We start from the raw sequence: 15,253 nt of genomic DNA on the forward strand, positions 1-15,253 counted from the left end.
CTTTCTCAAAGGGTCTTTCAGGTAGCAGTCCACTATTTTGTCGTAAAGGTGTTTTTTTTCATACATGAACTCACAGATTTGATAACTGAAAGAGAGAGAACAAAAAGAGAGACAACAATAGAAAGGTTTGATCTTCAGTATAAATATCACAATTTCAATGTCTTCACCTTGAGGAAATCAATATGATACATTCAACTGCATTCATTAGATTTATTATGATTTAACGGCAACCTTGTGGCTTTTGAAATCTAGCTTAGAGTGGATCACATACGCTTACTGTAACTATTTTTCCAGGTAGTAATTTCCATGCGACTACTTTTAGGGCAATTGCTGTAACTTTTTTTATTTTTGCATTGAGACATTTCAACACAATTAAGCACATTTTCCCCCTCATTATCCTTAAAGGTGATTATCATTACATTCTCATTACTGTAATGCAAGAACAAATACTGAAAAACAAAGTTAGTTTACTTTAAATCAGCATAAAGTCAGTGCAACAAATACTATCATGATATACTTGAACTACTGTTCAAAAGTTTAGGATTAGTAAGATATTTTCACGTTTAAAAAAAAAAAGAAATAGTATTCATTTGGTCAGAAATACAGTAAAACAGTAATATTGTGAATTATTACAATTTAAAAATCAGTTTCTTATTGTTAGCAATTAATTGGTTATACTTTTTTCAGGATTCTATGATGAATACATTAAGCTAAAAAGAACAGCATTTATTTGAATTGATTTTGTTTTTGTAACCAATGTAATATGCTTAAATAGTCTTTTAATTAATGCTTAAAATATTTTTTTTTCCTAAAATATAATATAATTTCTCATTTCTTTCTTTTGATTTCAGGGTGAAATATGATCTGGACATAGTCTTGTCTCACCCATGTGTACTTAAGTTATTCTGGCAAGAAAATATATAACTAACATTTATGTATCTGTAACAGAAATGTTCTATTACACAGTCCCTCCAGGATTTCACTATTTTTTGTGTGATTTTTGCGATCAAAATGACTGATTTTGTGGTGGTAATTTCCAGAAATTTGTGAAAAAATTTGCGATTTTTATATTTTATAATTAGGACATCACATTTACCATACAAGTATTATGTCAGATGCACAATAGTCATACATGACACAAATCACAAACAAAATGCATAAAGCTTGTTTATTTTGGTCTAATCAAATTCTCATCAAATTAACTTTTAAAACAACCTATGGGCACAACCAGGAACATCCAAGAAATGATTTAAATAATCAAGTAAACACTCAGTAATGAAATAAGAACAAAGGAACAAATAACAAAAAGAAACAAGACAGGACAAATAAATACAAGGATACAGTTACAAACAGTGGATAATTTACGTTTTTTTAAAAATTGTGCTGTAGCTATTGTTGTTGCTTGATTAACATTAACAACACTGACAACAGCAGGTAAATTAGGTTACTGTCACTTTAAGACCTACTACAGTAATGACAAACGTCCCAATCAGTTATTACTGATAGTTTTACGTAAATACTCGCCAAGATTAATATTTTGAAGTAATTGTTGCTATGTGTATTTGTTCAAGCGCTATAAAGAGAATTTACGCTGACAGGCGGTGACACGCAGTCAGTCACACACACGCACACGCACGCACACACACACACACACACACACACTGCAGTCAGGCAGTCACTCGGTCAAAACAAAACAATTTACCCCCACTCTCGTGCAATATATCAGAATATTGCTTAGCCCGCTCCTTGGCGCTTATGTGAGAGGGCAGGTGAGACTAATTTTCTTTCGCCATGTTTCTGACAGACCGCTCACAGACATAACGTTGCGTGCGCAACATCTGTATCCACATAAAATGCATTGAAACTTTAATTAAACTAGAGATATTTCAATTGGGTGATTATAATTTAATGTTTTGTGAGGTCTTTTTCATTTTTGTGATTATTTTGCGGTTAAATTAGGAATTATGCAGGATCGCAAAAAAATGCGACAATTTGTTGATTTTGCGTTGTATTCAGCGATCGCGGAATCGCGAAAAACTGGAGGGACTGATTACAGTAACCTAATTAAGGTGCATATTAGTGAGCTGATTCTATGAGGTAAATTTAATTAAATCAACCACATTTCCATAGAATATGGAAATATGTGTCACCTTGAATCATATGCCGGACCCTTAAAAATGATGATTCGTTTTGATTCAGATTCATTTTATTTAAACAGGGACAATGCACAATTTAACATTAACCTTGTATCAAAACAAGGAGAGATGCATTGTGCCAGGTTGAAGCACAAGTGCTATTTTCCGCCCGATCTACGAATGGCTTATGTTGTACTGTAGTAGATGGATGATCTCATCATTCAAAAAAAAAAGGGGGGCAAACTCATTTTGACTATGAAGTCGAAACACTTCAGCTGTTTATTTGTTTGGTGGATGAAGCTAAACTGTTCTGCTTTCTGATTGGAAGATTTCTTACAACTCTGCCTTCTCTGCGAGCTCAAGGAGACGGCACTCATCAAACTGGACCACACCACCGACCTGCAGCAGCTCCAGCAGAACCTGACACAACCAAAATCAACACATCATGTGAAGATCAATCAATCTTTTAACTAATCTTGAGTCAAATTAAGCAGCGTTTTAAGATGGGTGTTGTGTTTATACCTGCTGTCTTTCAGTATGTCTAGAGTCATCATCTGGACTGCATAGAAACTCTAAAACCTGCAAAAGACAATGAGCAACAGATAAAAGACACTTCAACAAAACATCTTCCCATGTAGGAAAGGTAGAATAATACTGAAATCACAAGTGTCAACTTTCCTGACAATTTTAAACTGATGCGATCTAATTTAGATCAGGCCCCAGTGCAGGGTGCAAAATCATGAAATATTTAACATGCAGAAAAACAAGCATAACGCTTCTAATGCGGGTGAGCTATTTTTACAGAAGCTGCTAATTGTCTTTACCAAAACTAACACCTTCTTAGAAATCTTTTGCCGTTACCATTACAGCTATGATAAAACATTTAAAAAAGCCAGAATACTGTAGATGGAAAAGGTGAGACACTAAAAAAAAATGGACTGTGAAAAAAGCATAGAGACACTTCACCTGGTCAAACAGCTTCCGGTTAACAAAGAGGGTATTATCTGGTTTGGCAAGTTGTCGTGCCAAGAAGGTGAAAAGACAGCCGACCTGAGATGGGGTGAAGTCGGAATTGTCCACCATAACCTGGAAAGTGTGCACACACACAGAATTTGTTAATGTGTGTATAGACACTGTAAACATGTTTTTTCTGAAGTTGTAAATAAAACAAAGATTAGAGTATATTTAGCAAGAAAATACTATTGCAGTTGTTCAATTTCAGAGTCATATTTAATTCAATGTGTCTTGTCCAATGGAAGTTTTTCTTTGCATTTCAAGTTGTTTCATTGCATTTCAGAAGATTTCACTCAAGGAAGGAGATTAAACCACGGTAAGTGGTACAATTTTAAACTATTAAGCCATTTAGAAACATCTAAGTTTTTAACTTTGCAGTCATGGTGCAGAATCTTTTTACTGAGTTATTGATAATGTTGGTGTGCACGGTCTCCTGAATGTTAACAGGATTTTGGATAACGTCTGTAATTTTAGTTCTGTTTTATTATGCACATGGATAACCAAGTTAACATGTTGCCGAGTTAAACAATTAATACAGCTAACCAAGTTGAGTTTACATCCTAACAATGAATGAACAAATGATTACAGATGGGGAGAGAGAGAGAGAGAGAGAGAGAGAGAGAGAGAGATATGATTGATGATGATCTGAGTTGCTGAGGACTCTTGAATGAGCTGTGATGAGGAAAGGGAGGAAGACTGCAGGACTGAGCCGGTTATCCAGCAGATAAAATAATCCATTCACATGATTTGCATTCCAATGACTAAAGCTTTTTACACAAATAGAGGGAAAGTGTGTGTGTGTGTGTGTGTGTGACAAAGGGGGGCAAAAAAGAGTGTGAAATATGTTTAAGTCACCTTGAGTAAAATGTCCACAATCCTTTGCTGATACTCCAAAGCCTGTTTGTCATTTTTGAAGTCCTCAAATGTCTGTGAAGCAAGGATATATTAACATTCAGATCTGAAAGGGCAAATTAACTACAGTACACCCTGACTAGAACATATAACACAATACTAGAGCACTCAGGCATTGAGTAATACTTATTGAGTTATGGATTAACTGATGCACACCAGCGCCAGGACATTGAGGAACTCTCGAGTGTCGAAGTGCAGGAGAGTTCGGATGTAGGGATACACTTCCTCTTCCTGTGCAGCCTCCACCGAGTGCAGACGAATGAGGAACTCAAACACCTGGAATGGATTCAGAACACTGCTTTTTAATGAATCCTGTAAGTACTGTATAAATTGATAATAAAGATATTTTTTAACTATAATTAAGGATGAATGATATGTCACTATCATGTTGCTTATAGGCAGATATTGGAGGGTTTTTTTAACTAAGAGGTAGAGTATTGGTCGATACTGGATATTTAATTGTGCATACTGCTGTTTTTTTTTAGTTTTTTTTTTACATTTAGATTACCTTTGCTGTAATCTACCACTTAAAGTTAATCTTTAAAAACACTAATTAAACACTGCTGAATGTAATTTTAAGCAAATCTCAAAATGAATATCCATTTTTATACTTAATATTATAATGTTGTGATGCATAAATTAATTTATTCACTGTTCAAAATGTTGGGGATAGTAAGATTTGGAAGAAGTCTCCACAAAGGCTGCATTTATTAAAAAAGAACAAAAAATTGTAAACCAGTAATATTGTGAGATATCACTACGATTTAAAATAGCTTACAATATTAATATGTTTTAGTGTAATTAATTCCTGTGATGTCAAAGCTGAATTTTCAGCATCATTACTCCAGTCTTGAGTGTCACATGATCTTTCAGAAATCAGTCTAATATGATGATTTGGTGCTAAAGAAATATTTCTTATTATAATCACAGAGAGTTGACAGTAGCGCTGCTTAATATTTTTGTGGAAACAGTGATACTTTTTTCAGTATTCTTTAAGAAATATATATTAACAGGAAAAAAAAAAATCTACCAATGTAAAAGCCTTTAATGCCTTGCCTTGCCTTGCCTTGCCTATTATACCCCCAGTTTCACAGACAAGGCTTAAGCCTAGTCCCGGACTAAAATGCATGTTTGAGCTGTTTTAACGGAAAGCAACTTGCACTGACATATCTTAAAATATATTTGTGCCATTGTTTTGTCTCAAGATGCACATCAGTAATGTTTTTTTCAAAGGTACGTTTATAAAAGCCACTTAAATGCCCTAATTGAACTAAGGCCTAATCCTGGCTTAATCTAAACCCTGTCTGTGAAACCGGGCCAAAACGTATTAACTAGAGGTGGGCATAGATTAATTTTTTTAATCTAGATTAATCTAGATTAATTTTGAAATTAATCTAGATTAATCTAGATTAAAATGGCTCATTTGAATTCTGCCGAAGGCATTCAGAATATGTGTGCTACCCAAATAATGACTATAAAAGAACGGGTTTCTCAAGCCAGGTGGCGCATTACACCAGGGGCTCATCTCCTGTTTCCAAAATGCATCACAAACTGCTTGAGAAAGCTGTTCTACTCATAGACTGTAAAAGGTTACTACTGTACTGTTACCGTCCGTAGGCAACATTAGGTAGGCCTATGTTATCATCAACTACTATAGGCTATCAATTAGGGATGGGCGATATGGCCTAAAATCTATATTGTGATATACATTGCAGCCTCTTGCGATAACGATATACAGTATATTATAATAAAACCATTTCAGAACAGGTTACACAGACCCTGCTAAACAACTGCTAAATGTATTTTTTTTAAGGGTATATGTAGTTTTGAGAACATATATTGTGCAAAACTGTGAGTATACAACATAATTTTGCAGATAAATAAAATTTAAGTACACTAGCTGCAGAGACTTAAGTAGGTCTAATGTTTATTATAGCTTTGAGCTTATGAAACCCCAAATTTAAAGTGATAATATTGTCTAACTGATGTCTTTTCAGTTAAAAAGAAACACAACAACGATTCTTAAAATCGGGCGTAGACAGAGATTATGTGTTGACGTTACACCACTAAGATATATTGGAATGAGAATAATACGCGCGCGCTGGTATTCAGTGATATCATGTTTCGTTTTGAATTTGAGGTGGTAGAACGGATTAGTCGTGTGTTAACTTACCGAATCGTTACCCCACACACTCTGTCTATAGTTTGCTGCTGTTTGTCGGACGGCTTAAATCCGAACCAAGTCCAAATAATGGATGTTGCAGCTTTCACTTTCAGCCGTGTTTACTTAAGATGACGACGAATATGCGTTGCAGCCGGGTTTACCTCGCGGCCGCGGGTAGATTGCGTCATCATCTCCCAACCCAATTTGGGGAATAGATTAACGGCGATATTTTTTTTATCGCGCGATAAGAGTCTCGCGTTAACGCAGCGCGTTAACGCCGATAACGGCCCACCACTAGTATTAACTGAGGTTGTAATTATTGCTTGAAGACTAAAAATGTACTGTTTAATGTTATTTTTTAGTATTATTTTTCTTTAATCATTTTCATAATAATTTCAAATTTCATAAAAATAAATTCATAATAAATTTTGTGTCAGAGTATGAGTATGTTGAGTATGTCATGTGTATGTGTACATGTGTGCTGATGAGCTATATTTTGCTTAGAGGCATGTGTGCAATGTAACGTTCACTGAGCAGAGATGTTCCATAATGACGATACTTCAGTTGGCATGTTCTTTACAAGGATAGGAATGTTACAACTGATGCAAATGTACCACAAATGTATACACCGAGGAATAGTTTCTTAATATGGAAAGTGGATTGTACCATGTGCAAGCATGAGGTATACGTTCCATTTTCAAACATAAGCAACATGTTTTTCTACCTTACAAATTAGTTGTAAGTCCCAGAGTGGTGTATCTAAGCTCAATCCTTACTGTACTGACTCACAGAAACATAAAGGCAAGACGGGGTGAGAGGAAGGAGAAATAGAGGCATGAGGGGGAGGAGAAACACCTATAAACCATTTACAGCTGGCATGATGGGGTGAGGGAATAGAGAAATGGGGAACAGAGAAATCTGGAATGAAGACCTCCTCACCTGTAAGCCTTATTCTGCTATGCCTGTTTCTCTCTGTCTGACACATGTATACAAATAATAATCTGGTATCCAAAATATCTGGTGTGGCTTCTGTGATTCAACAATAAACAACACTGTAATATTCAAATCTCTCTCATTTGTTCTGCATATATACTCGGGGGCCAATCCCTCTACACAATAACTAAATTGAAATTCAACCCATTCTCATCGGAGTACAGTACAGGGCTGACTAGTTGCCATGGTGACCAGGTGGTACAGTTTCCCAATAGTGTGTGTGTTTGTGTGAGAGCAGCACGTACCAAAAGGTTAGTCATTATCTCCCATTCACACACACATAAAAAGATGTAATTGGGCATCATTTGGAGGTGCTCATCTTTGAGACGCCAATGTTGTGTTTTACAGCAGGGAGGAGGGTGGGCTCAAGGACATGGACCTGCAGATATGACACTGTGTGTGTGTGTGTGTGTGTGTGTGTGTGTGTGTGTGTGTGTGTGTGTGTGTGTGTGTGTGTGTGTGTGTGTGTGTGTGTGTGTGAGAGAGAGAGAGAGAGAGAGAGAGAGAGAGAGAGAGAGAGAGAGAGAGAGAGAGAGAGACTGACTGTAGGGGAATGTGTGCATGCGTGTCAGTGTGTTGAAGGATCAAAGAGGATCAGGAGTCTCTCTGGGCACATGTGTCTCTTTGAACATGATCCCTTAGGGCCCAAAAGATGATATGCCAAATTCACACACAAGGTCACAAATCCCTCTCTCATTTTAATACTGGCATTACATATATTGTATTGTACTTTGTACACTACTGTGTTTTACATGTATTATATACTGTAAATACACACACACACACACACATATATACATATATGTATAATGATATAATATAATATAATATAATATAATAATATATCATATTATATCATATACATATATACATACATACATACATACATACATACATATACATACATACATACACACATATATTATATATATATATATATGAGGGGCCGTATAAGCCAAAATCCATTCTTCTACTCTCACACACATACATTCTCCTTTCACATACATACATTTCTGCTCTCACACACATTCTCCTTTCATATATATATACATATATATATATATATATATATATATATATATATATATATATATATATATATATATATATATATATATATATATATATATATATACACTCTCAGACCCGGAAATACATATGCAAGACTTGCTCAGCTCTTCATCGCAACTTTACAATGATGCTAATGCTATTCAAAGTAATCCAGTGTTTTCTTTTCAGTTACAGTTTTTACTTTTTGGAGTAAGTAGCAATGAACATAAAATCAGACATTTTTTAATAATGTGCTGACCTTTTTACAGTCTATGGTGCTGACCAATGTATTGACCAAATGCAAAGAGAAACAGATTATTTTGTGCATGATAGGCTGCATTGAGATCTCTGTGATCACATTCAAACCCTATGTGGATTTCTGTCAGTCTCAAGATTTGAGGATTCAAGAAATAGAGCAGCAGTAAATACATTAGAGTCATTATATGGATGTCTAAATGTAGTGCGGACTGCTTATGAATCCAGACAAAGAATCAGGTCTGAGAACAGTTATGTCCTGATGCACACACAGAAGAGGCTGCTTTTCTGGTGGCACATATAGCCTATAATTTTTTATTTCTGTCACACACTGTACAATCTGCAAATTCAACAAAGACAACAATAAATTCGTTTTTGTTTCACAGCGTTGAAATAGCTGGCAGTGTGACTTCTTGTCAAAAAGTGAAACGCTCTTTCAGTAAACTCACATTACACATTTATCTGAACTGTAACGTTATGGTCACAGAAAATGAAACCGTATTTCAGCAAATAAAACAATACTGACATTAACATTTCAGTAATCAGATAAAGCCCAATTAACATACACCAACTCTATACAAGCACTTAACGTAGCTATTTAACTTTATAACTGTAAACTCTCTTTGCAAAAACATTGAGTGCACTTAAAATTAATCTCTTTTAAACATTGTCAAGTCGCGATCTCCCGCACGACATCCGACAGCGCGGCCGCGGACATCCGCCTGTGAGTAGCTAACGTAGTCGGATGAAAAAAAAAGTTATCTTGCTGCAGTTCCTGAATTTACCGTAATCATAGTAAAGCCGCCTTTCCACTGCACAAGACGCTCGCATATGATCGGAACTCCACGCAGCTCCCGTACGACTCTCCATTGGAAATGAATGACTTCCGGTCAGAGGGCTATCGTTTGTCGTGTGCAGTGGAAAGGCGGCTTAATAGGCCCACACCCATTTTTTGGCGGCTGGCTTGACCGTGTATTTTCAAACCGCGGCTCGCTTGACCATAGTCCGGTGACCCCGATCGCGCCAGACCTGCCTTCCGTTTCCACTATACTTTCTCTCACACATACATACATTATTCTCTTACATACACACATTTTTTTCAGACATACATTATTTTCTTCTTACATACATTTATTATTTGTAATAATAAATGCATACTTTGAATACATTTGCATAAGAGTAAAATGTATATATGTGAAAGGAGAATGTTTGTGTGTGAGAGTAGAAATGTATGTATGTGAAAGGAGAATGTATGTGTGTGTGTGTGAAAGGAGAATGTATGTGTGTGTGTGTGAAAGGAGAATGTATGTGTGAGAGTAGAAGAATGGATTTTGGCTTGTACGGCCCCTCATACATATATATATATATATATATATATATATATATATATATATATATATATATATATATATATATATATATATATATATACACACACATACATATATAATATAATATAATATAATATATATAATTAGGGCTGTCAAAAGATTAATCGCGATTAATCGCATCCAAAATAAAAGTTTGTGTTTACATAATATATGTGTGTGTACTGTGTATAATTATTTTGTATATATAAATACACACACATGCATGTATATATTTAAGAAATATTTGCATACATATACTGTATATATATTTATATAGTTTATATTATATATAAATATAATTTTTTATATATATAAAAAACACATTTTTCTTAAATATATACATGCAAGTGTGTGTATTTATATATACAAATTTAATTATACACAGTACACACACATATATTATTAAAAACAAACTTTTATTTTGGATGCGATTAATCGCGATTAATCTTTTGACAGCCCTAAATATAATATAATATAATATAATATAATATAATATAATATAATATAATATAATATATCAATCATATATATATATCAATCATATATACAGTACCAGTCAAAAGTTTGGAAACATTACTATTTTTAATGTTTTTGAAAGAAGTCTCTTATGCTCATCAAGCCTGCAGTTTAAAAAAAAAAAAAAAAAAAAAAAACCCAGTAATATTATGAAATATTATTACAATTTAAAATAATGGTTCTCTTTTTTAATATACTTTAAAATGTAATTTATTTTTGTGATGCAAAGCTGAATTTTCATCAGCAAGTACTCCAGTCTTTGGTGTCTTATGATCCTTCAGAAATCATTCTAATATGCTGATTTATGATCAATGTTGGAAACAGTTGTGCTGCTTAATATTTTTTTTTATAACCTGAGATACTTTTTTCAGGATTATTTGATGAATAAAAAGTTAAAAAGAACTGTATTTATTTAGAATAGAAATCTTTTGTAACAATATACACTACCGTTCAAAAGTTTGGGAACAATAACTATTTTTTTTTTAAAGAAATTAGTACTTTAATTCAACAAGGATGCGTTAAATTGATAAAAGGTGATGGTAACGATTTATATTGTTAGAAATGTTTTTATTTTGAATAAATGCTGTTTTTATGAATAAATGCTGTTAACGTTTTACTCATCAATGAATCCTGAAAAAAGTATTCCAAAAAAATATATTAAACAGCACAACTGTTTCCATCATTGATGATAACTGAGTATCAAATCATCATATTAGAATGATTTCTGAAGGATCATAAGACACCAAAGACTGGAGTACTTGCTGATGAAAATTCAGCTTTGCATCACAAAAATAAATTACATTTTAAAATATATTAAAAAAGAGAACCATTATTTTAAATTATAATAATATTTCATAATATTACTGGGTTTTTTTTGTTTTTTGTTTTTTTAACTGCAGGCTTGATGAGCATAAGAGACTTCTTTCAAAAACATAAAAAATAGTAATGTTTCCAAACTTTTGACTGGTACTGTATATATATATATATATATATATATATATATATATATGATATGCTGCACTCTAAGAAAAGCCTGTAAAAATGGGACCCAATGTACTGTAACTATTTTACATAATAATTTTACATAATTATTTTTACAAGTGTGTGTTTACTAGGGATGTTCTGATACCACTTTTTCACTTCCGATACGATACCGATGCCGCAGCTTTGGCTATTTGCCGATACCGATATCAATCCGATATTTTTATTTTATTCTTGAACTAATACTAATAATAATAAAATATATGGAAGCACTTTGCTCAATTAGCCACATAAAAACATCTCATTCAAATGGAGAACAAATACTTCTCCAGTATATAGTCCACAACAACAGCTGATAATGAAAGACTGCCAGCCTTTATTCAAAAGACCTTGAGATATGTTTGGTAATTGTACCTGAATGAATATAAAATTAATTTGCTATATTTCAGATCAATATATTTGTTTCCTTAAAATTTTAATTAACTTTAACTTTATTCTCATCGGAATTATAAATATTTTATTTCTGTATAAAATAATACTACCATTAAAAACACATTTGATTTTCTTTTTTAATCAATGTAGAATGTGTAACTTAAAAATAAACAGATTAGTGTTCTGTTTTAGGACAAGAAATGAAAACCAATGCAATATAATGAATGTCCAAAAGATGAGATAATTTTTGCTTCTAAACAGCGTGTGTGTGTGATTTTGGTTGGGTGACAGTTACAGTTTGACAAAAGCACAATGTTGTGTTTTACACAAATATAAGTAGGCTAAACACTTTGCAGTTTTAATGATGTCCTGTATGAACAAAATGACGGAGTATGTTTTTATGTTTTCACAGTTTGATCGTGCCCGTGCCTCTCTCTCTCTCTGACACACACACACATACACACACACACACACACATTCCAGCACTGCAATCTTGACATCGCAGCCTGTTCATTATACTACCTTCACACCAAACGCGAATAGAGCGTCAAATTCGCATCTATTGCATCTAGTTCGACGCTTGAACATTTTGAATCCATTCGCGCGTCCAAAGCGAATAGGACGCGCGTATAAAGCGAGCGTTTGAAGCGAAATAGACGCGCGTACAGAGCTAAGGCGGGGCTACAGATTAGGTGTCCCTAAAGAACCTGCATATGTCTATGAGCGTATCTAACGGTAGTTCCGCATTACATTAAAGCAGCACTATGCAGTTTTTTTAGCTTAATTTGAACAGCTTCGGAGTCATTGGAATGGTTATATGACATTTTTCGGGTTGAATGGTGGTCGTCTCGCACCCCCTGAGCGCCTGTGAGCCGAAAAACCACACTTGCAACTTTGGGCCGGCGGGTCGCGATGTAACGAATTGCTTTACGGCACTGCACACATACACTATCTAAACATTTATTTGCTAGCCTTCTGTGTATCATACATACCTCAGTGGACATGGCTCCGTGCGTTCACCGGGGTCTTTGAAAACAAATGCACATGACCAGCGGGAGAAGATGGGAGGGGGGAGAGTCGCCAACGAGTTTTGACGACAGTGTTGTCAAATATCTATTCCGAAACTGTAGGGGGAGCTCTATAGAGAAATCCGCGAGCAAAAAGCGAGAAAACAGCGAAGAAATCGGCAAAGCTGCATAGTGCTGCTTTAATTAATGTGCACGCGAGTTTTATTTATTTTTATACCGTGCATTCTCTGTGTAAATCCATGCACCGACCCGTGACGCACGTACCGTTTCGGTTCAATACGAATACATGTACTGTTCCACCCCTAATAGGTATCGGATCATATTTTTTTCTCCCCTCCGATCTCCGATCTAGCGTTCTGGGCCAGTATCGGCACAATACCGATGACGTGGATCGGATCGGGACATCCCTAGTGTTTACATAAGTGTTTTGGGTTTAGGGTTTTAAATGTCTGTAAACTTAACCGATAATGTCCTGAAAGAAAATTTCTATAAATAATTTTTCTTACAGTGTGTATCCTGCAGCCCATCTTGAAACCCAAAGCTTTTTTCCCAGAACATTCAGTCTTGTCTGAGTACAGATCATTTCTACACATCATCGAGGTAAACAACCCAGTCTGTCACGCTTTTCACTCAAACCTACAGAGTTTGACAGCACTCTATGTGTCTGTATGAGTGAGAGAGAGAGAGAGAGAGAGAGAGAGAGAGAGAGAGAGAGAGACTAGCTTTAGGTTGAGATCCATGTCTGTATTTAAGTTCCTTTGGAGGTCGTCCATCCCAGAACGAATCGCTTGAGCACTTTGGATGGGCAACAAAGAGGAAAAAGCCCTGCTGAGAGCAAACTGCTGAGAATACTGAACACGCACGCGCTTGTGTTTTCTATGAGATCTGTGCTGTATATAACTGAGGCAGAAAAAGTGGTGTGACTCATACAAACCCCATACAAACAGAACAGACATGAGTGTTGTGGTGTTCAACTGTATGAAACATGAGTGTGTGACTGCAGAAATGAGCAGTACACTTGCTAACCAAACAATACACTTTCGCTCAATGCTATCTGGGTTTAATCAAACTACTTACCTGGTTTTTCACCTGAGGCACCAGATCTTCAGGAATGTCACCTAACGGATAGGCACGTCCAGCCAAACAACAGCTGGCAGAGGAGAAAGAGCAGATGTGTTATGGCCTGCAACTGTGCATTATTGCAGTACTTGCGTACAAAGTCACCTCACCTGATGTACACCAGCAGTTTATTTCCCATCACAACATGTTCATCTGTGACAGGAAACAAATGGAAAATGTGATTATGTACACTGCAGTTTAGCATTAGCTGACCAGATTTCAGAAATATATATATATTTTTTACTTTGTTATTACACTGTTATTACACTTTTAATCATCTATTAACATCAGTGTTCTTGGCAGATTTTGTACATTTTGACCATAGTACGTGATACTTTTACAGCATTTATTAATCTTGGTTAATGTTACATAAATATTTATATAAAAATAATGTACAGTGAGGAAAATAAGTATTTGAACACCCTGCTATTTTGCAAGTTCTCCCACTTGGAAATCATGGAGGGGTCTGAAATTGTCATCGTAGGTGCATGTCCACTGTGAGAGACATAATCTAAAAAAAAAAAAAAATCCAGAAATCACAATATATGATTTTTTAACTATTTATTTGTATGATACAGCTGCAAATAAGCATTTGAACACCTGTCTATCAGCTAGAATTCTGACCTTCAAAGACCTGTTAGTCTGCCTTTAAAATGTCCACCTCCACTCCATTTATTATCCTAAATTAGATGCACCTGTTTGAGGTCGTTAGCTGCATAAAGACACCTGTCCACCCCATACAATCAGTAAGAATCCAACTACTAACATGGCCAAGACCAAAGAGCTGTCCAAAGACACTAGAGACAAAATTGTACACCTCCACAAGGCTGGAAAGGGCTACGGGGAAATTACCAAGCAGCTTGGTGAAAAAAGGTCCACTGTTGGAGCAATCATTAGAAAATGGAAGAAGCTAAACATGACTGTCAATCTCCCTCGGACTGGGGCTCCATGCAAGATCTCACCTCGTGGGGTCTCAATGATCCTAAGAAAGGGGAGAAATCAGCCCAGAACTACACGGGAGGAGCTGGTCAATGACCTGAAAAGAGCTGGGACCACCGTTTCCAAGGTTACTGTTGGTAATACACTAAGACGTCATGGTTTGAAATCATGCATGGCACGGAAGGTTCCCCTGCTTAAACCAGCACATGTCAAGGCCCGTCTTAAGTTTGCCAATGACCATTTGGATGATCCAGAGGAGTCATGGGAGAAAGTCATGTGGTCAGATGAGACCAAAATAGAACTTTTTGGTCATAATTCCACTAAAAGTGTTTGGAGGAAGAAGAA

The 15,253-nt window shown here is 35.4% G+C and overlaps 1 protein-coding gene across 2 annotated transcripts in view; it reads right to left on the reverse strand.

The window, feature by feature from the left end:
- Positions 1-15,253, reverse strand: part of vps8 (VPS8 subunit of CORVET complex) — a 183,869-nt gene that overhangs the window by 102,776 nt on the left and 65,840 nt on the right. For both annotated transcript variants that reach the window (XM_079851756.1, XM_079851757.1), the window contains 8 exons: positions 14,080-14,122; positions 13,928-14,000; positions 4,218-4,337; positions 4,005-4,076; positions 3,102-3,221; positions 2,658-2,714; positions 2,473-2,555; positions 1-85 (listed from right to left, as the gene is read on the reverse strand). In XM_079851756.1, the coding sequence (XP_079707882.1) occupies positions 1-85; positions 2,473-2,555; positions 2,658-2,714; positions 3,102-3,221; positions 4,005-4,076; positions 4,218-4,337; positions 13,928-14,000; positions 14,080-14,122 (653 nt within the window). The remainder of the gene's footprint in view (positions 86-2,472; positions 2,556-2,657; positions 2,715-3,101; positions 3,222-4,004; positions 4,077-4,217; positions 4,338-13,927; positions 14,001-14,079; positions 14,123-15,253) is intronic.

The sequence above is a fragment of the Squalius cephalus genome, assembly GCF_949319135.1.
Source record: "Squalius cephalus genome assembly, chromosome: 2".
NCBI lineage: Eukaryota > Metazoa > Chordata > Actinopteri > Cypriniformes > Leuciscidae > Squalius > Squalius cephalus.